The sequence below is a fragment of the Lacerta agilis genome, chromosome 2, assembly GCF_009819535.1.
Source record: "Lacerta agilis isolate rLacAgi1 chromosome 2, rLacAgi1.pri, whole genome shotgun sequence".
Classification (NCBI taxonomy): Eukaryota; Metazoa; Chordata; class Lepidosauria; order Squamata; family Lacertidae; genus Lacerta; species Lacerta agilis.
Window position 1 is genome coordinate 20,678,146 of NC_046313.1, and position 21,539 is coordinate 20,699,684.

General features: G+C 43.9%; 2 protein-coding genes across 2 annotated transcripts in view; both read right to left on the reverse strand.

Annotated features, from left to right (window-relative positions):
* Positions 1-21,539, reverse strand: part of CACNG4 (calcium voltage-gated channel auxiliary subunit gamma 4) — an 81,388-nt gene that overhangs the window by 1,779 nt on the left and 58,070 nt on the right. Inside the window, exons 2-3 of the mRNA XM_033138878.1 lie at positions 11,848-11,931; positions 3,031-3,171 (exon numbers count right to left, since the gene is read on the reverse strand). Of these exons, the coding sequence (XP_032994769.1) occupies positions 3,031-3,171; positions 11,848-11,931 (225 nt within the window). The remainder of the gene's footprint in view (positions 1-3,030; positions 3,172-11,847; positions 11,932-21,539) is intronic.
* Positions 4,215-5,038, reverse strand: LOC117040838 (60S ribosomal protein L6-like). Its single transcript, XM_033138885.1, has one exon. It carries the CDS (start codon positions 5,020-5,022, stop codon positions 4,246-4,248), a length of 777 nt encoding a protein of 258 aa, XP_032994776.1. The 5' UTR covers positions 5,023-5,038; the 3' UTR covers positions 4,215-4,245.

A 21,539-nucleotide genomic window follows, 5' to 3' on the forward strand; every position in this document is an offset into this window, starting at 1 on the left:
AGAGCCACAGTGTGTCAGTGTAGACAACACTGAGCTTTGGCAGACTTGTTCTGACTCAGTATGCAGCAGCTCCCTGTGTTGCCCCCACACCAATTCCACATACAGAAGACAATCAGGCTGACTGTTCGGCCTCACTGTATCACTGGCAATGGGACAGCACCCTGCATTCAGGGGTGCCAACTTGAACAAAATGTGGGGGAGCCAGGTAAGCCTTGCCCTGCCTAATCAATTGCCTAATCGGCTCCTAAGAGTTGGCTTTATGGCTGCATTGCACCTCAGGCTGAATACGACACATGCACACCTGTTCCACAATGGAGGGGAATCACTGCAAAAGCTCAGGAGGAATGGCTTGGCTGGGGAGCTGCCACTTCTGCTCCCCCCACAACCCCCAGGACCGGGCAGAACGATGGGGGTGGAGACACTCCTTCAGGTATACTGGGCCATTTAGGACTTTATAGGTCAGCACCAACTTTGAATTGTGCTCAGAAACCTACTGGGAGCCAATGTAGGTCTTTCAAGACTGGTGTTATGTGGTCTCGGCGGCCGCTCCCAGTCACCAGTCTAGCTGCCGCATTCTGGATTAGTTGTAGTTTCCGGGTCACCTTCAAAGTTAGCCTGACCAAGCTGTAAGGCAGTGTTTCTCAAACTTGGGTCCCCAGCTGTTGTTGGACTACAACTCCCATCACCCCTGTGGTTCTGGTAGCTAGGGAGGATGGGAGTTGTAGTCCAGCAACTCCAGCCACTGCCCACCTGATTTGACTGGTCAGGAGCCTGCAGGCTGTGTAGAAGTTGGTGGAGGATAGTGTGCGGCTTGGAATCATAGAATTGTAGAGTTGGAAGGGGCCATCTAGTCCAGCCCCCTGCATTGCAAGAATAAGCAGGTGGCCCTGTATGGGAATCAAACCTGCAATCTTGGTGTTATCAGGATTGTGGGCTATTGAGCTGCCCACATGAACCCTGTATCTTGAATCTGTCACAGCAGATGTTTAAAGTGCTTCTTAAGTTCTTCTCGAGAATAAGGTGATGCTTTTGCACAGGAGAAACTCTCGACTGCTTTCTTTCTCTGCATATATTGCAAGAGCGGCATTCTTGTTACTCACTCCATCTGTCAGAGCATGGCCTGGGGAAGGATGGATAGAAATTTGGCCCCGAGAGGAAGCTTCACTGTAGAAACTTTGCAAAGACATGTGCTGCCTTTCCACAGTAAATACAAATCCAGAAAGCAGCCACCAAACCCTCGCTGCCCATACTACCATGTGAAGAAAATCCATGAAACGGGCACAGTCAGATCGTCTGATAATCAGTGACCCATCTGCTGCGTTTGGAAAGTGTGTCACACGGCAAATCACAGAGGAGACAGCCAAGCCCAGATGCACAAGCACCTTGTTGGGGGACGGTGAGGAATAACATCCTCTCTTTTATGTGTGTCAGTCACTGCTGTTATGTAATTATCCAGGGAGATTTCTCAAGCCCCCAGCAATTGGAGGCGAAGCTCGTACACCCACGCGGTGTATGTTAAAAAGTCCTGTGCTCTGGAAAAAAAAAATCTAGCAATGTGTTCCTAGAATAATAAGCACCCTGATATTTAGGGTCACTTCTAGCACGAGCGGGAGATGTTCTAATCTCTGAGCTCTCTCCTAATGAGGAGCTGCGGTGGTCTGCTTGTTAAGACAAAAGAGATCGAGACTTGCACTGAATGCTCCATTCTCTTGGGGACTCACATAATAATAATAAGAAATAGGGAAGGGGGGGAAAGGTAAGCAATTGCAAGACATTTGTTATTGGTCTTCTCTGCTGCATTCTCTTCTCCAACACCTTTGATTAAAAGGAAGACAAAATATGTATTTTGGGTCCTCCTTGGTCCACGTTCTGGTAACCTTCAGGTTGGACTACAGCAATGCACTCTGCGTGGGAATGCAGTTAGTGGGGCAGAATATCACCACCATGCAATGCCACTGCAGAAAGACTTGTAATTGTGCCCCTGAAGGACCAGATGCACAGCCTGGGGGTCATTTTGGATTCGCAGCTGTCTATGGAGGCACATGTCAATTCTGTGTCCAGGGCAGCTGTCTACCAGCTCCATCTGGTATGCCTCTACCTGTTCACTGTCTTGCTAGAGTTGTACATGCCCTGGCTATCTTCCGCTCTACATGGGGCTACCTTTGAAGGTGACTCGGAACCTACGACTAATCCAGAATGCGACTGCCAGTCTGGTGACTGGGAGCGGCTGCCGGGATCATATCACACCAGTCCTGAAAGACCTACGTTGGCTTACAGTACATTTCCAAGCACAATTCAAAATGTTGGCGCGGACCTTTAAGGTCCTAAACAGCTTCGGCCCTGTATACCTGAAGGATTGTCTCCACCCCATCGTTCAGTCCGGATACTGAGCTCTAGCTCCGAGGGCCTTCTGGCGGTTCCCTCACTGCAAGAGATGAGGTTACATGGAACCAAGCAGAGGACCTCCTTGGCTGTGGCACCCTCTCTGTGGGATGCCCTCCCACCAGATGTCAAGGAGATGAGTAACTAGACAACCCATAGATGACATCTGAAGGCAGCCCTGTATAGGGAAGCTTTTTAATTTGTAATGTTTTATTATGTTTTTGCATGTGCTGGAAGCTGCTCATGCTGGCGGAGGGGGCAGAGAAGCCCGATTTTGGGCTGCTCCCCCCTCCCCACCACTCTGCCGCTGGTGGAGTGGCACCGGGCGGCGGCGGGGGGCAGGTTGGCCAGCGCCCTCTCCATTTTGGCACCCTAGGCAACTGCCTAGTTCGCCTAAATGGACGCGCCGGCCCTGCCCTTGGGACCCTTCCCCTCCCGTTGCTTATCAGGCAGGCTCCATCTTTATTGCCTTTTCTCGAAGTGTATCAAATACCTTCCTCTTCCAACAAGCCTTTTAAGTGGAGATTTCTATTCCTAGCTTTTAATCTTCATTGGCCTACAGAAATTGTGCTTTCTTCTATTGTTAACTCGCTTTGAGGCGTTTCGTGGGAAGCGATTCATCAATAAAATGAATAAATGATGACCTACCTGCTGCAACAAAAAGAATCCCAGCGCTGAGGATAATGTTGTTCTTGCTGCTATAAATCCTCCCAGCTCCGATGCAGAGCCCTCCCAGCAACAGTAATACTGTGCTTAGAATCGGAAACACGCTGGAGGCCCGGACAATACCTGAGACCAGGGGAGGAGAGAAATTGAAAAAGCACAAGAGATGATTTATCAACTTTGTTGTTTCCTTATGGGAAAAAAGAAGGAAGAAGAAGAAGAAGAAGAAGAAGAAGAAGAAGAAGAAGAAGAAGAAGAAGAAGAAGAAGAAGAAGAAGCAGCAGCAGCAGCAGCAGCGCTTTTGTGGCAATTGGAAATGCTAACAGCTGTCCCTGTGGACCATTTATTTATAATTAATATTTATACCCCACCCTTTAAAACATATTGCCAAGGCAACCAAAGACAAGATATTAAACACACCTTGAAACACTGACTACCTTAAAATAAGCTGCAAATGCCAAATCTGCAAAAGAAGTGTTAAAATGATGTTGAAAGAATTCACGGAAGACGCATCAAACAGAAGTTTAAAAGTCTGATACAGTTTTTGGATAAACGTGGTCTTTTGAGGGGAATGACCAGGGTAACAAATGGGGAGTCTCCACAAGGGCAAATGTGCCTTCCGTTTAGTTTTTCCTAATGTGCTCTGCAAATTCTGCCGGAAAATTTGGGGTCATTACCATAATCAGCTTTCCAAAGCTTCCTTGTGTGGAAACATATTCTGGCAAGCTACCAGCTAGAGAGGTTATAAAGAATAACCCACAAATTAATGCAGGGAAGAGGCATGAAAAATGTATGAGCAGGGCTACTGACTGGGTAATGCAACAACGCACTGTGAGCTGCCACTTGATACATGTGAATGTAGATAATCAAGCTCGCTGACTATATGACAGCTGTCCTGGATTCTCTCTGCATCCTCTCTATTCATCTCCTCTGCAAAAGTAACAGAGCCAGAACACCTTGGGCTTGAAGATGCAGAAAGAGCATTTGGTGCATGTCTGTATTTTGTGTGCACCCCGCGCTGCTCCAATTCCTTTCTGAACCGTAACTGGGATCATCTGTTCCTCAGTTGTTGCAAGGTCCATGCTTACACAGTTTGGTTTTGTTCTCTACCATATAATTCTACCCAGTCTCTTATTTCGGTGTTTTATTTTTTATTTTTTTATTTTTTATCCAAACTTTACTGTGGTGTCTCCAGACAATTTAGAAAACCAATTTGTGAGGATAAACGCCACTGGAAAGCGAAAATGTTGAGCGCAAATAGCCTCGCAGCTGAGGCACCTTCTTGATGATGGGCAAGAGCTGGGAGTCCACGTGCTTCTGGTCCGCCTTGCGTCGCTCCGTTATCTCATATTTCTCTTTCTCAGTGTCAAAAATTTCTCCCTCCTGGTGTTTGGGTTTACGCAGCCTCTTCTTGAAGTAAAGATCGCTGAGGTGCTTTGGAAGTTTCACACTGGAGATGTCAACCTTGGTTGATGTGGCAATGACGAACTTCTGGTGAGCCCTGCGCAGGGGGACCCGGTTGATGGTCAAGGGGCCTGTTACAAGCAACAGACCACTTCCGAGCTGCTTCAGAAAGACCACACGCTTGCCTCGGTGGCGACCTGTGAGAAGGATCACAACAGTTCCTGGGGTTATTGAAGCCCGCAACTTCCTCTTGTGTAGGGCAAAATTCTTTTTGCCATGACTCAGGAGTTTGCGGGGAACATCTTCTGTTGGGTAGTACCTTGGCATTTTGCGAAGTTTGACCACCCTGTTGCCTCCATTCTTATCACCTCCAACAGGCTTTGTGATAGTAGCTGGCTCTTTCTCTCTTTTCTTCTTTTCTATCTTAGTTTCTGGAGCTTTGTACTTGCGCTTGTACATGGCCTTCCGAGCATACATGGCAGACCGGGAATACCTCCCGATTCCCCGGGCCAGCACTGGGTTGCGGCTGGTATGAACCTTCCGAACCCTCTTTGCTTTCTTTTCGCCCGCCATCTTCAGAGAAGGGAAAAGGAGCTACGGTGTTTTATTTTTAATGCCAGAACCTTTCTGCCTCAGTGAACAGAAGCACAGACCCTCCAAATGTCCTGATTTTCCACTGACAGTCCTGGAATCATGAAAGCCATCCCGGTTTTGGATTTGATCCTGGAATGCCCGTATTTTCCTTTGCCGAGCTCGGGAAAGGGGATGACCTGGCCCTGCGAGGGAACGTCCCCGTTGCCTCTCCTTGGCCACTGCTGCTGGCCTCCTCCCTTGGGCAGCTTGTAGCGGCTACTAGAGAGCAGGTGAAGAGCAGGAGAGGCTGCTGCTGCTGAGGCCCAGCCCCACATGACACGCTGGCTCTGAGTGGCAGGATCGCCCTTTGCAGGAAGAAAGGAGGAGTGGAGTGGAGTGGAGCATAAGGAGTCTTGATTTAAAAAAAATGCTTTGTGCATTCACATTGAATATTGCCCCTTTGTATTTGTCAGGACAGCGGAGGGCACGTGTCCTGTGTCCTGTTGGTGAAGCGGTGGTGACACTCGCCCTTCTTTTGATAGGAAATTCCTCTGCGGTGGCAGCGGTGGGCGGGGGGACCACAAAGAATGGGAGGTTGAGGGGGATTCGTTGCAGGGGAGTGAGAAATGTCCCTGTTTTCATCTGAGGCATGTTGGAGGGTATGGAAGGATGAGGGTGGAGTGTGTGTGTGTGTTTGGAGGCATTTTGGTGCATTCTGGCACTTGTCACGGTCTCCCATGTGCCAGAAACGGTTTAGTCATGCTGGTTACATGACCCCAGAAAACTGTCTGTGGACAAACGCCGGCTCCCTCGGCCTGAAAAGCGAGATGAGCACCGCAGCCCCATAGTCGCCTTTGATGGGACTTAACTGTCCATGGGGCCGTTACCTTTACCTGCTCAAAGGGTGAAAGCAAAAGGAAATGGAGATGACCAAAGAGGAGGAGTGAGTCAAGATACAGGCAAAGAAAGATGGAGGGAATATGAGAATGCATTTGTGAGAGAGAGAAAGAGAGAATGAATTGCAGTGAAGATTGCTGATACGGGAAAAGGTGGCAGAGGGCAAGACAGCATCCTTTGAAGGATTAGAGAAAATATATCTCAAGCCTAGGAATGGGACCATAACAAGAGGGATCAATACTCCTGAGTATATTCTGCTGCTTTTTCACATCGCTCTTTTGTGTGGATTTTACCATGGGGCAATTGGAATCTTTGCGTCTATTATCCTAAAGGGCAAGCTGTACTTACCCCAGTAAATGCTCACTGGTTTTCAGGTGAAGTACATCAGTGGAAGATGCACAACTACCCGGAGGCTAAGCCACAGTCATATATTGGCTCTGCAATGGGGGCAGAAATGTATTGGGCACGCAAGGCCCAGGGGTACCACAAAATGGCTGAAAATGGCCTTCAGCTAGCTTGGCTACAGGGCTATTTTATGCCTTGTTCATTATGTAGAAAGATGGCAACTACTGTGTATGATAATACTAATGATAATTCTGTTGACCCTCTGGTAGCAACACAGCAAGATATTCATGTTAAGGAATATCATAGATATTTAGTTACACCTGTCATGGTGAGGGACACAGAGGTTGAAATCTACAGAGGGCCACCAGAATTAAGATTCTACAGGTGAGATATTTTCTAAAAACAGCATGGCTGTATTTAAACATTGTAAATGGTCAAACATCCTAAGAGGAAGCAGCCCGGTGATCTGCTGTACATTGGTTTTGTGTCTGAATATTGTATTATAATCAGGTTGTCTGTCAGAGAACCCTTAGGGCTCATATTCATGACCGAAAGTTAATAACCAATGTGTTGCTTGCATAAACGGATTAACGGTGTTGGAGATTTCATTTGAAACAAGAAAACCGCAGCCCCAGCAGACTTATCACCAGTGGTATTAGACAATTGCATTGGCCGGGGTAAACCTTCCTACGAATAGTGTGAGAGATACACCATTGCTTTCTACTACTAATAACTGTTGGGATGCTCAACCATGTTTAATATTCCCGTCATATCGAAATTGTCCTGAAGGATGGAGTTAAGGCTCCCCGAAGTATTATAACGGCTGTCAAAACGTTTGTGCAAGAGATGGAAATCAGAATTGTGAGCCTCTGGGCAATCCTGTTTAACTGTTTTAATCTTTGTGCAGCACCTAGAGGTTTTAGGTACTTAATAAATATAATAGTAGTAGTAATTGCTTTCTGGTTGTGACTCTGCATGCGGCACATACATAATTATGAGAAAAATCAAGTCCAGGATGCAACAGGAGTGTGTCCAAGTACTAGGAGTGAGTGGGGACAGAGTATTTGTGAGCCCTGATGCAAAATTCTGAACCCTAATCTTGATTGAATCTTACAGTAATTCAATCTTTTGAGTCAGTCTACATCAGTTCACAAGTAACTGAGATGTGTGGCACTGACATGTTTCTCCTTACTGGTAATAAAATGTCAAAACACCAGAAAATGCAAAGAGAGCCCTTCCTCCTCTATTTCTCTTTCTTGCAAACATTTTAGAACCACTTATTCATTATGCCTCTTGGGAAGAGGTTAGAGAAACATGGAGCTGTGTGTCCCTGTTCTGCAAGTAACCCATAGCTCCTGCAGTTTAAATGCTCCAGTTTTCTATGGGGATGATGAGGGCCACAACCACCACGACTGGGGTCCCCCCATCCTGGCTTGCAGTTCTTGCTTGTGTGCGCATATTACCGGCCAACGTCTCCTAAAAACAGCTGCAGGGCAGATATTTTGGTATGTGTTGATGGCAAATGACACGGGGTGTGTGTGCAAATCACACTCCAGTAAAGGTCCCTATAAAGCTTATGGTGTACATTACACATCTGTGGCAGAATGTGGCAGCTGCGCATTCCACTCTGCTTCCAGGCTACAACAAAAAGGCAAGATTAGCGATCAAGGCTTGCTAAGGTAGCCCTTTAAAGCCGGTGATAGGCTGTTCAAAATTGAAAGAAGATTGTTTTCAGTGTAGCTGCACCTGCTGTATACCACAAGGAAGCAATTGGCCTCAGTCTCCACGATGTCCAGTATCATCACTTCTACTCAGGCTCCTTCAGATATCACACTGCAGTCTAATAAGCACAGTGCAACATTGCAATAACGTTGGCCGAATCTTTCTGCAGGCAAGGGAGCGGAGAGCCATTTGTTTGGAAACAAACCCATCACCAGATGTATTTTGGGCGCAAAAATATCTTCCTTATGCTCCTGTGAACATACGAACCACAGCTCCACCTGCCACGGGTGGTTTTATTTAGCTGGAAGCATTGATTGATTTTTGCTTAAATTTTATTGATTTGTTAACAAAAAAAGTGCAAAGCAAGCAAGCAAAGAATCAGATATTTAAACCATAAAGGGTCAGTGCATGGAAGAACAAAAAAACAAAGAAACAGCACAGCTCCAAAGGGATAGTAAAGTATTAACTCATAGAAACAATCATTTTACAAATAATATGGATTTATAAAAATGAAAGAATGTTCCACCTGTGCATTATTCCAGCATTATTGATTGATTTTGACATGGCATTTAATTGCCGTTGTCCCCAAGAAGTGTTTGAGTTACTCAATAAAATACAGGCTGCATCTACACCCAGGGAAAACCCCGCTATAAATAAGTCACGACTTAAACCGTTATAACAAAAGGGGGGGGAACCGCCTCTTTGTAAAACCGTATAGACAAAGTTTTGTGCTCTATGGCGCCATCTGGTGTTGCATGCTTATAATGCAGTTATATCATTGTAGCATGGCTAATGTAGCTGAGTCCACAGATAAAAATTGGTTAAAACTAGAACATCAGAATTCAGTTATACTGCCCGCTGCAATAAAATGAGTCTTCAGTAGGTGCAGGAAGTTCAGCGAGGAGAAGGGCTATTTGACCTCAGCTGGAAGGGAGTTCCACAATCCTGAACAGCTATGACTCATGCATCTGAACCATGGGGGGATCCCCAACAGAGACTCCTCTAAAGACCTCAGTGATCCGGCAGGGATATAATGAGTCGGGTGGTCCTTAAAGTATCCTAGACCCAAATTATTAAATACCTTGTAAACTAATAAAAGAAATAGTTAGTAAACAGAAAACTGTGTCAAGGCCTTTCTGGAGCAATTTTGTGCTTTGGATGCAAGTGCCTAGCACCAGGTATGACATTATAAGGAGACTGAAATCCACTGATCAGTGTCCAGGGCAGGCATAGGCAAACTCGGCCCTCCAGATGTTTTGGGACTACAACTCCCATCATCCCTAGCTAACAGGACCAGTGGTCAGGGATGATGGGAATTGTAGCCTCAAAACATCTGGAGGGCTGAGTTTGCCTATGTCTGGTCTAGGGCCAATAGGAGATCTTCTCCCATCACAAATATCCAAGTCCATGGGGTGGGAGCATTCTGATTCTCTGCCCCACAACATGGTCGCCTCCCCTCATATAGCTATTCAGTGTATAAAAAGTCTACAAAGATCAAACTACGCGGCATATGTTTAAGTATGTGAGACAGATGTCACACCCAGTTTGGCCCTCAGAGATAATAGCGGAATGACTATGCTGTAGAAAATAATAATTTCATAAAACTGTACTTTGATTTTTCCATTTTCGTTTTAATATATGGCCTAGCTAAACTAAAAGGACCTGCTCCTGCCTTTTTGCAGTACAGAAATTGCGGCCTTTAGGTACTGTGCATAGTGAATGTCCATTCCAGAAGAGAATAAACTGTTAGAATCTATGGTGGCCATTGTGTGCCTGAAAAGAGAATCAGCTAGGCGTTGCAGTTGTGATTCATCTTGAATTGTTTTGTAGATGGATGAAAGAGGACATTGGAAGACTTTTAACGAACAGGAAGATTAGCCTCTTAATGCCTCTTATCTTACTGCTTTTAAGCTTTCCTAAGAAACTACCATCTTTCTCTAGCACATATCAAAACTGGATAGCTTTTTGCTCCTGTTACTAAAATTAAAATTTACTCTCAGCTGACCTGGTATCAACTTGACTTGAGTCTGGATGTTTTGTAGGAAAGGCAAGTGTTCTGCCATTGCGCAACACGTGCACTATATCAACTGGCATGGAAAAGGGAGAATATTAGAGTTAGGGAATCTCTAATTTTCTAAACGTATTTTTTCCCTGTTTCAAAAGAATAATCTTTTTGGTTGTACTTAAGTGGCAGTTCTTACTGCAGTTATTGAATGGAACACGTGGAACTTAATAGGATATCTGCAGGCAGGAGAGTTTGTTCTTTTTCCGCTCTAAACTTCAGTTTTTGTCCTATCCTTTAATCTTGAATTCGGAAGACTCTTGAGTGATTTGAAAGCATAATGAAAGCACATGGTTCTGTTTTTCAGCATTCATAAGGACTAGTGGCCCAAGGCCAAACTGGTTGCTGATCTGTGTGCTATATGTCTCTTCACCTCAATATCCTCAATTTTATGACACAGCATGTTATTCCTTTCATATCATTGCCCATACACTTATATCCTCAGATCCAAGCAAGACAGAAAATGACCATTACATATATATATATATATATTGTTAATTAGCATCTTACTCTCATTATTAATCTTGAATTAGAAGGGAACAAATAAACAGGACTGCATTTCACCATTCACACAAGTTTAAGCAGCTAAGGAGATGGAATAGATTATTTGCCAACTGTCCTAACTTGGATACACAATTAGAGTTGTACCAATTTATCTGACCATCTTTCAGTTTCATTGTCTATTCTCCGCCTCCTTCCAAATGCTTTTGGTGCTCTCTTGGGGCATCGGTATTAAGGGAGCTATAACTATCTTATACAATTAGCTGAAAAAATGACAACTGCTACCAACTGTTAAGTGCCACTTCCTTTCCTCCTACCTTATGCATAAAAGTCGAGCTTCTAGGGTGTTGTGGAATGCTCACAAACATTCTAGCTTCTCCAGCAGAAGCTGTCGGTGACAGAATGCTGAAAAAAATATTTAGCAAATCTGTGTGGGAAGTGAAAAATCAGTTTGGCCCGGGAAATAACTTGCCATATGGAAGCAAGGATTTGAGGGAAAACAAGGATAGTGGGAGCAGAAACTTGGGAGGAAATAGTAGGCGCAAAGAATGCTCCTATGAACTCAGGGAGATATTTCGGGGGGGGGGGGACTTCATACAAGGGCAGGAGGGAAATTTGGGGACCAGGCACCGAAGGACAGTGAGACTAAACAGGCAACATTATGCGGGGAAATACAGAGGTAGTAGTGATGGATGAATGATGCGTACTGTTCTAAATTTGTTGGCATCCATCTGTCTCGAGAGACAATGGAGTGCACCTCCAGGGGTGACGCCCGAAAGTGACCTCCCTGGGGTGCCAGGCTTGGCAGTGTTTATGGCGCTCCTGGGCTGCCCAGACAACAAGAGCTCCCTCTTGGCCTCACTGATATGGTCCTAAGGAAAGCAGGGCAAAACGTTTGGCACCAGCTTGGCTGCAGGGATTGCTGGAAGGAGGCGGTACCAGACACCATCCAACCGTCTTAGGGACTCAACTCTGGATTTGTGTAGGGTTTACTCCTTAGCCTTTTCCTTACCTGAAGATGTGCCACAATGCAGAGGAGATTTAGGATTAGTTTCCCTTCTGTTAGATACCTAACTTCCCAGGTTGATGAGCCCCATTTGCCCCTTGTTTAAAACTAGCCGGGCAAATATTTGGTTGCATGTCCCCAAGTTATTGAAATCCTATTCCCATTAAGTGCTGCAGGCATCTGGGAAAAGTCCAACAACTTAGGTCTGTTCCTTTATGCATTTCCAGTGTATAAAACTGATTTAAGATGAAGTTAGAACGGCAACAATTAAGATGCTGGATATTTCACTTACGGAGAAGGTATTCAGAGCTGTCATGATCATAATCATTGTCTTCAGGGAAGTGGTTAATTCGAAAACAGTGTCCTTTGTATATCCCTGGAAAATAAGAAAAACACAAAAGAAACAGATTGGAGCTTGCTTCGAAGAGGCCTGCCTCATGCCTGCCCTGTTCCCTGCTAAACAAACCAAGGGGAGTTAAAAGCTTGCATAAAATGGTTCCTGAGAGGCTGGGATCTTGGGCTGAATTAGTCCATCATGACACCTACATATTCCACGGGGAAGGGAGGATGCAATTTCTGAGAGCAGCTCTGTCTTTTTCATCCTGATCTAGTTCTGCTTTCTCATTTCCTTTTCTTTTTACGCTCCTGCTTTCACATTGTTAACTGCATCGCTTGGATTTGCATGGCTAGGGAGAGTGGGGAAACTGAATTCAGTTCACATTTAAATGCAAAGTAACAGGATCTGCACTTTCCAAAGCAATATGAGAACTCAAAGACTGCCAACCTTTGAATTTAGGGTAAAGCGTGTAATAATAATAATAATAATAATAATAATAATAATAATGCATATATTAGTGAAAACAACATACAAAAACATGTTACATAAGGATGAAAGGCTTTGTAAAACTGTAGGCTATCTTAGGCAAGATTGCATACCAAAATGCTGTTGAATTTTCAGGAGGCCTTTATAAAACAAAGCAAAGCAAAACAAAACAGATGTAGAAATGTGGAGAGGTGGACTTAAGGCTGGAAGAATGAGAAACTGAGAGAACCCCAAAGTAACGTGTTCATCCTCCCCATTGCATGCTAACAGCCATAGGGGTGGGTGATACTCCCCCCCCCCTACTCTATGGTACTATAGAAAGCTGTCTCTCCCAAGTTGCACAGAGACATGTTTCATGTGTCTTTCTGCTGGACTGCAGCTTCCTTTGTGCATTATATATGAAAACAAGTACCTTGCCATAGGCCCTGCCCCAGCCTGGCATCAAGACACTCCTGCCTGCTAGACACACTCTCTTGATATTCACATGTTTAGTATGGACATCTGCAAAAGGGATGTGTAGGCACAGGTCTATGCATGTGACAAGTGTACAGGTGTGCTACAAGCCTGGGACCCTGAGGGGTTGGAGCCCAAAGGAAGATGCCACCTCAGGGGTACAGCTAGCAGCACCTGCTTCCCTCCTACTTATGGAGCCCCTTCACACATTCAGTGCACCTCTTTCCATCTTCTGTCCTCCATCACCCATCAGCAAAATCATGTCAGAAAAAGAAGAGGTGTCATGGGAGCTGACATGAAGCACAGTTCGCAGAGCAGAGAGAGAGAGACAAGGCAACATTTGCTGCCACCCACTCAGGGTCCCTCCATCAACCATCTACCACCGCACCCATGAGTATACAATTCCTGGACCTTAAAAAAAGGACCCAAACATAGGACCCCTAAGGGGGGGAAAGGAAGATACAAAGAGGGGAAACAAAGAGAAGGAGGGGGAGAGAGAAAGAAAAAGAAGAAAGAAACGAGAAGAAAGGAAAGAGAGAGAGAGAAAGAAAGAAAGAAAGAAAGAAAGAAAGAAAGAGGGGAATGAGACAAAAGAAACCTTTAAAAAGATAAAAGGACTTCCAATTTTCCATCTGCTGGTTACAACCCCCCCCCCCAAAAAAAACCTAAGACATTCAGTCAATTATAACATCCATCTTCTCCACTTTCTGCTACGGTCTTCAGAGTCCTTATTCACTTTTCCACCATAATCTTGTGCTACAATTGTGCATTCTCGGCTCGTAACAAAAGAGACCTCCTTTGGGCAACTCTCCTCCTTGCTGATCTCATGCAGAGATCAGCTCTGCTCCTTTCCCGCTGTTATTTATGATGGGCTCTAATTTAAGCGTCCAGATTTGAGTGCCAGTTTTGTGAGACTCTGTCAGAAGACATTTAATGCTGTCATTACAACGTAAGCCATGCGCCAGGTGATTCAAGCTGTCCATAGAACGTGCCGTGCACAAATTGGAAACATCACATGGCGGCTCTAATAACGTAGGTGGTCAGGGGGAAGGCAGCTGCCAGAGGAGGAAAGGAAGAAGGGGAGAGAACATCAGGAGGTAAAACACACATTGATTTGGTCCTGAGGCTCTGAAAGCAGGCAGTTGCTGCGTAGGGAAGGAAATTAAGCTTCCTTGAGGAAAAATACACAGAGGATAAGTGGCTGCATCAGCCAGTTGCTGTCTGGCACCCTGTGAGTTTTGAAACTTACTCAAGTGCCTGTCTACATACTGTTTATCTGCACACGTTCTATCTTTGAGGCCTACCGTATTTTTCGCTCCATAGGGCGCACTGGACCATAGGGCGCACCTCGTTTTTAGAGGAGGAAACAAGAAAAAAATTTTTTTTCTGGTTTTCCTCCTCTAAAAGCCCTGTTTTTTTGAGGATCAGCTAAATGTTTTGTAACTTTTCTTTGCAAAGGAAAAAGCCCTGTTTTTTGAGGATCAGCTAAAAGTTTTGCAGCTTTTTTTGCAAAGGGAAAAGCCCTGGTTTTTTGAGGATCAGCTAAAGGTTTTGCAGCTTTTTTTGCAAAGGGGGAAAAGCAAAGCTCCTTTTGCAAATGGAGAAAAGCAAAGAGGAAAAGCCCCGTTTTTATGGGGTTAAACTCACATTTCTGCAGCTTCTAAAGGAAAGGGAGCCTTTTCTACAGTTTCCAGACAGATAATCTAATCAGCCAGTCACATGTTGCTGGGGAAACAAACAACCTCCCTCTGCAGCACATTCAACAATGGAGGCCTGGGCAAGAGGGTGGGGCTGAAAGGGAGCTGGGACTCTTATCTCTCTCCCAATCTCTTGCTGCTCAGCAGGGTCCTTTCAACACCCCCTTTTATCTTTGTAAAATAAAAAGCATGATCCTCTTTTGGCCCCTGGGCAATTCAGCTCCAGGGACCACCATTTGCTCCATAAGACGCACAGATATTTCCCCTTACTTCGCAGGAGGAAAAAAAGTGTGTCTTATGGAGCGAAAAATACGGTAGCTTTACAAGTAGCATTTTACCAGAAAGTTTCGCCTCACATGGCGAAATGGGAAGCGCCACCCCTTGTTTCAGTAAACCACAGTTCAGAGTGAACACAATTTAGGAAAGGGTCTGATGAGCCTGAGGGCTTGTTCATGCAACTACCGGTATAAACTGTAGGTCTTTATCATGTCTAAATGGAGCCCCTTGCACTTCCTTGCAATTACAGAGTTGGATTGAAATATTTAAGCACCTTGGATTGATTCCTATGGCTTTGCAAGCAGAAGGCACCTCACACAATCAATGTTTTATTGAAATCAATATCTTCCCCATCTGCAGCTCCTGGAAAAGAGAGGTGCCCTCATAGAGCCTATCCAGAGAATTGGGAGTCCTCCTGAACAGTGTGGGCTGTCTTGTTGGGGCTGAATGAGAGGGGGGATATCCCCTGAAATCGGGCAAAGGAATTTTGCAGCTGCAGAGCTCTACTTGTACAGGATTTTCCTACCCAATTTCAGGCAATTTCCCCTTCTCATTGCAAGCCACATAACAGTATAGCCCACACCATTCAGGAAGACCCTCTCCAACCCACTGGAGGAGCTTCTCAGGGAGTGTTGGGGCTGCAGAGGGGGAGGAGGGCAAGATAAAAATTTGGTTGGGCAAGCTGCCTTCCACTCTTACAGTCATTAGATTTCAATCCACTAATTTTATTTCTGTTGTTATGTCAGATACTGTACAAGCTGAAGCTTAAAATTGAGCATGTGACTTCATTCTGTTGATTCACCAAGAAGACTAACTGTGATCTGAAAGAGGTCTCACTTATGCGGATGCAAAAATGCTGGGATTCCTTTGCATCTGATCCTCACGAGACAAGAAATACAGCCCTGTGTTGTTACAAGCTTGCTTGCTGCTCCCCCCAGTCAGCCCGTCCCTTGGGCTCTGAGATTAGTGGGTTGATCAATCGGTGCTGAAGGAAGAGGGCTGGCAGACAGTGTACATGTGCAGCCTGCAGATGCTGGTGACACGATTGTGGAAACTGTCAGGGGGTGAACAGAGCACAGCAGTGAGAAGAACGACAAGTGTTTGGGAGTTACCGACAGTGTCTGTTCTTGCTGTGTTTGTAATTCTAATATTTGACTGAGTGCAGAATTTGAGGCTGACGCTTGCCATTTTGATTGTAGAGGTGACCAGAAACATGCAAGGCAACCTTTTAGCTCCTTCCTGTGGTGCTGGAATTCTTCCCAATTCCCTGACCACTGGCAGCAGTGACTGCCATTGTAATGGCCAACAGTCTTTTCTCCTTAGTGCCAAAGAAAGGTACTGGGTGGCAGGTGTTGTTAAAGACACATGGGGTATTGCTCTTCTCGCTTGCCTAGTTCAGGATGCTGCTTTCCCTGCAGTGGCACAAAACTTTCCTAACAACAAACAACAACAACAATTTATTTATACCCCCAGCCACTCTGGGTGGCTCCCAACAGAATATTAAAAACACAATAAAACATCAAACATTAAAAACATTAAAATGGTTAAAACTTTAAAAAACATTAAAAAAACATTAAAATGGTTTGCCTTCAGATGTTTTCTGAAAGTCAGATAGTTGTTTATTTCCTTGACATCTGATGGGAGGGTGCCACTACCGAGAAGGTCCTCTGCCTGGTTCCCTGTAACCTGATTTCTCACAGGGAGGGAACTGCCAGAAGGCCCTCGGAGCTGGACCTTAGTGTCCGGGCTGAACGATGGGGGTGGAGATGCTCCTTCAGGTATACTGGGCCGAGGCCATTTAGGGCTTTAAAGGTCAGCACCAACACTTTGAATTGTGCTTGGAAACATACTGGGAGCCAATGCACTACTCTGCACAAGGTCCAGTTGTAACCAGAAATGTTATGGTGAGGCGGCTTATGGGTGCACTTGGAGATCCATCATAAAACAATGTGAAACTGGAAGAAGTTGAAAGTTCTTTAATGTGTTAATTTAGAAAGGGAGCCTGATATATGCCTAAAAAGTATAGAGCCCCCCCCCCCCATCCTGTCCTCTGCCCACTCATGGCAGTACTGCAGTTGTAGGTCCCTAACATAGAACCTGATCCTGTCAATCCATTTCACTGCTTATATGGAGGGCTCTGGTTGACAGTTGCAATATAAGTTTTTATCTTGCAATAAATCATGAAGACTGCTGAGCTCGGCTATTGATATAATATGCCAACTTAACACTAGGGATGGATAACTTGAGGTCCTCCTGATGTTGCTTGCCTCCAACTCCCATCAGCCCTAGTCACCATAGTTGAAGGTCAGGGATAATTCAGGTTGTAGCTCAGCAACATCTAAAGGACCACAGGTCGCCCACCTGCCCAGATTACCAAGAGGTGTTTTTTTTTTTTTTTTAAGAGACTGTGGTAATAATCAATATGATTAGATGACTAACAGTTCTAAGTCTTTGCAGATAGCATTCTCTCCAACATTTCCCTGATAAAAATAGGGATGTCCTATTCCATTAATAATAATAATAATAATAATAATAATAATAATACCACACCCATTTGACTGGGTTGTCCCAGCCACTTGGGGTGGCTTCCAACATATATAAAAACATAATAAAACATTAAACATTAAAAAAACCTTTCCTATACAGGGCTGCCTTCAGCTGTCTTCTAAAGGTTGTATGGTTACCTACCTCCTTGACTTGGGGGCCACAAAGCTCCATACCCTCCAACATTTCTCTGATGGAAATTGGGATGTCCTAAGGAAAAGCGGGGCATTCCAGGATCTGATCAGAAACTGTGATGGCTTCTGTAAATCAGGGACTGCTCCTGGAAAACGGGGGCACTTGGAGGGTCTGAATTAGGATGAGACCTTCTGAAAGATGCATTATACATTTTCCTAGTGGGTGGGCTTTGCCACTTCTCTGAAGCATGAAGCTCCATGTGAAATAAGGTATCTGCTAGTATGTGCTGTTTTTTTCCCTAATTAAAATGAAGCAGACTGCCACCAGGTAGCGACAGAAAATATACTGGCAGACACCAGATTCAACATTATGAGTCTTTGCTACTTGAAGTGGTCTGTTCCCTCTGGAGTAACAAATCTCTTGCATACACACAGTGGCTTGCATATAATGGCAATTTTGTTTAGCTTAATCATTTTTTATGCTTCCTATTTGACCTGAGACTTTGTGATTGTTGTTTTTTGTTAGGACTAAAGTTCTTTTTGTGGCTGTTCCATTCATCAAAAATAACAACATTTATGCAAGTGCTACAGCACTATGTGGGAATTGGACAAACCGTTTTGAACCTGTCAATCACAGTTTATCTGGTTCCCATTTTTTCCATCCTTACGTCCGATTTACCACATTTCTGCATCAGTTTGTGATTTTTTAATTTAAGTCCTCCTGAAAATTCACCAGCATTTTAGTGTGCATTCCCCCCTCTAACACATTTTGTATGTAATTTCCCCTAACATAATGCAGTTTGGAGCATTGTATTTATGAACAATGCATTTTGGTATACAGTCCCCCCATCTTTCTTTTTTTCAAAAAAAGTTATGATTTTCAGTTATATACATTTCAATAGTTTTACAATCATTTTAACGTTTCAAAACTCGACTTCCTTCCTCCTCTTTCTGTGGTTCCTTAAGTTTATTTTATAATTTCCTGCATATTCTAAATTAACTCAACTTATTAATTTATTCATCTACTTTGTTTATTCGTATGAAACTAGAGGTTATTACAATAATCCTGTCAATGTCATGATCTGTTTACAATTTATTTGTACATATTCAATAAACCATTTCCATTCTTTTATATTAAAAAATGTTATCTTGATTTCTTGTTTTTCCAGCAAGTTTCACCATTTCTGCGTAGTCCATAAGTTTCTGTATCCATTCTTCTTTCGCCGGGACTACTTCTTTCCATTTTGGGGCAAATAACATTCTTGCCGCTGTAATCGCATATATGAATAAATTTCTATACTGTTTAGGTAGTTCTACCCCTATAATTCCTAGAAAATATGCTTCTGGGTTTTTTGTTTTTTTGTTTTACAAATGTTATTTTCAACATCTCTTTCAATTCATTATATTTTGGTATACAGTTTTTGGTTGGAGAACTGTATCGCAAGAAATCCTGAGAAGTGTGAATTTTAAATCTGTTTTTCAGTTCACACATTGTTTCAGGAAGTAGTAATTAGGTCGATTCACATTAAAAGGCAAAACAGACTGAATTTCCTCCCCATTCATAATGTTATGTAATGCTTTTTCATAACATCACCAAAGCAACACTTATCTGTCACAAAGCATTGTATTTCTATTTTTTCAACTACACAAATGTTCTGCTAGGCCAGTTAATGTGTCTAGCAACTCCCAAAACACATCCTCAGTATTTCTACCTCATCATTTCTCTGAAAAAGCATACCATTCTCCAACCAATTTAGCTTATATTGTCTGTGTACATGTAAACACACACCTGCACAAATACCCCTTTGCACAGAAAACCCGCTGTGCTTTTTTCCTCCCTTCATCCTGCTGTTAAACTGTAGTAGAGGTGGCATAATATTTCCATGCTGTCCTGAGCTCATATGCAGCCGCGCATATTAGTTCCGTAAACTGATTGATGAAAGTGGAAAACTGAAAAGTCTTATTATGACTAAAAACAAAATTCTAGTTTTATGGAAATCAAATTCATTCCTGGTGAAAGCAAAAATAGATTGCACACCCTCTCCTAAAAGTGCATCAAACACAACTTCAAATTAATCCTGAATGATGGATTTATCTGACAGGTCAGAGCTGCAATAAAATATTGCAGCATCGAGGGCTCCTGTATATTGCCCTAGTTAGCTGTGCCCTGCTCCAAAATAGGCAATTCCATTTCCTCTCCTCCTTGGTTTCCCAGCCTTCTGAGGTCACTTGCTGCTCGCTGGGATGTTTGTGGGTTTCCCACTCTTTAAAACAAACCGTTCTCCTGCAATTCTTGATGTTTCCCTGAACCTTCCAATACATCCCTCTTGTTCGGACAGTGCTATTGGGCTTCATACACACCAACCTCCTCCGAATATTGGAAACAGGAGGGAACTAGGCCTTCACCTTCTTGACAGTAAAGGACTCCACCTATGTGCACATGCGGTTTAGGGGTTTCCGTTGGGGTTTTGTTGCTGTTAATTGATATTAGTTTTCTGTATCTTTATTTTTAGATCTTACAATGATTTACAGTGGTGCCCCGCTAGACGAATGCCTCGCAAGACGAAAAACTCGCTAGACGAAGGCATTCGTCTAGCGGGAGGCTGCCCCGCAAGACAAAAAAGTCTATGGGGCTGCCTCGCAAGACGAAAATTTTTCGTCTTTTTTTTCCCGTCTAGCGAAAGCGCAGCTGTCATTGCCGCTTCGCTAGACGAAAAACCCGCTAGACGAAAATTTTCGCAGAATGAATTATTTTCGTCTAGCGGGGCACCACTGTACGTGGGAATTGTTCAATTATGGTCGTGTGCTTTTTGATGTATTTTTTATTGCTTATGACTACATGGTTGTAATTATGTAAATCTTTCCATGTTGTGGGTGTGGTTTTAGATATGGAACGGCGGCATTACAAATTATGATGATGATGACACAAACCCACAAGTTTCAGAACTTTCAATAATACCTATTGTAAAGGAGTCATTTTATGGATTAAAATTATATATGGGTTTGAGACACATGTTGGGCAGAAGATTCCTGCATTGCAGGGGGTAGAACGAGATGTTCGTTGTGGTCCCTTCCAACTTTACAATTCTATGATTCTATGATGGTTTACCTTAACTGCTGGTTGGCTGCCACCCAACAAACCGCACTTACAATATTACAATAGATTGTGGGAAGGGCACCGTGTCTGTTGGTTGTCTTGAGGTGTTAACAGTTTGTGTGTGTGTTCTTTCACTAGTAAAACCAATTACACTTGTCATGTCCTCCTACATATTACTGCTATTTCTTTGCATCTGAAAGGGACAGAGGATCATTTCATCTGCTTCGCATTTGCTTGTCTTAAAAATCTCAAGTTGAGAGTGATCTGCTGCATATGAACTACATCCTTTTTATATGTGACCTACTTCGTTTTGTATTCATCATTGTCTTGGGTTGATTTCAGGCATCGTCAACAGCAGGGTCTTTCTGAAACCTTCATTATCTTTGCTAGAACTTTTGTAAATGCAGTGGCGTTTATTGGGGTTTTTTGTAGTAGATACTTCATTGCCCACCTAGCATGTTGGAACCTTACTTTCCATTTACTGAATACACATCAAGAGGCTGCCTATGCAGAAACCTGTCATGGCTCATTGCATGTAATGAGATTATTGATTTTAGCCTCAGTCTAAAAGTGAGCACATGCACAATTATTATCCTGTGATAATTCCTCTGAGTAGCTTCCTTGTCACCCCTGACTTTTAAAATTCCTCTGCACACCTCTTTTTTTTTTAAAGCTAGTCTGGGGGTTTGGTAGAATGACATTACAGAAAGGAAAACTCGTGAAAAAAAAAAAGTGTGCCAGCATTGGTGGTGGGTAGAATCCAACCGTATCAAAGAGCAGATTTGGGATGGAAAGTTTTGTGGTGCAAACAGGATTCATTCTGCCAGAGGTGTAGCATGAGGGGTGCCAGGGGAGCCATGGTCCTGGGTGCACAATTTTTGAGGGGGACACAAATCAGGTGCTCCCAGGCGCCCCCAATGTGGTTTGGCATGGGGCTGTGTCAGCCGGCTGGGCTCCCCA

Coding starts and splice junctions, on each gene's coding strand:
- LOC117040838 (XM_033138885.1), bottom strand. CDS start 5,022: ATGGCGGGCGAAAAGAAAGCAAAGAGGGTTCGGAAGGTTCATACCAGC.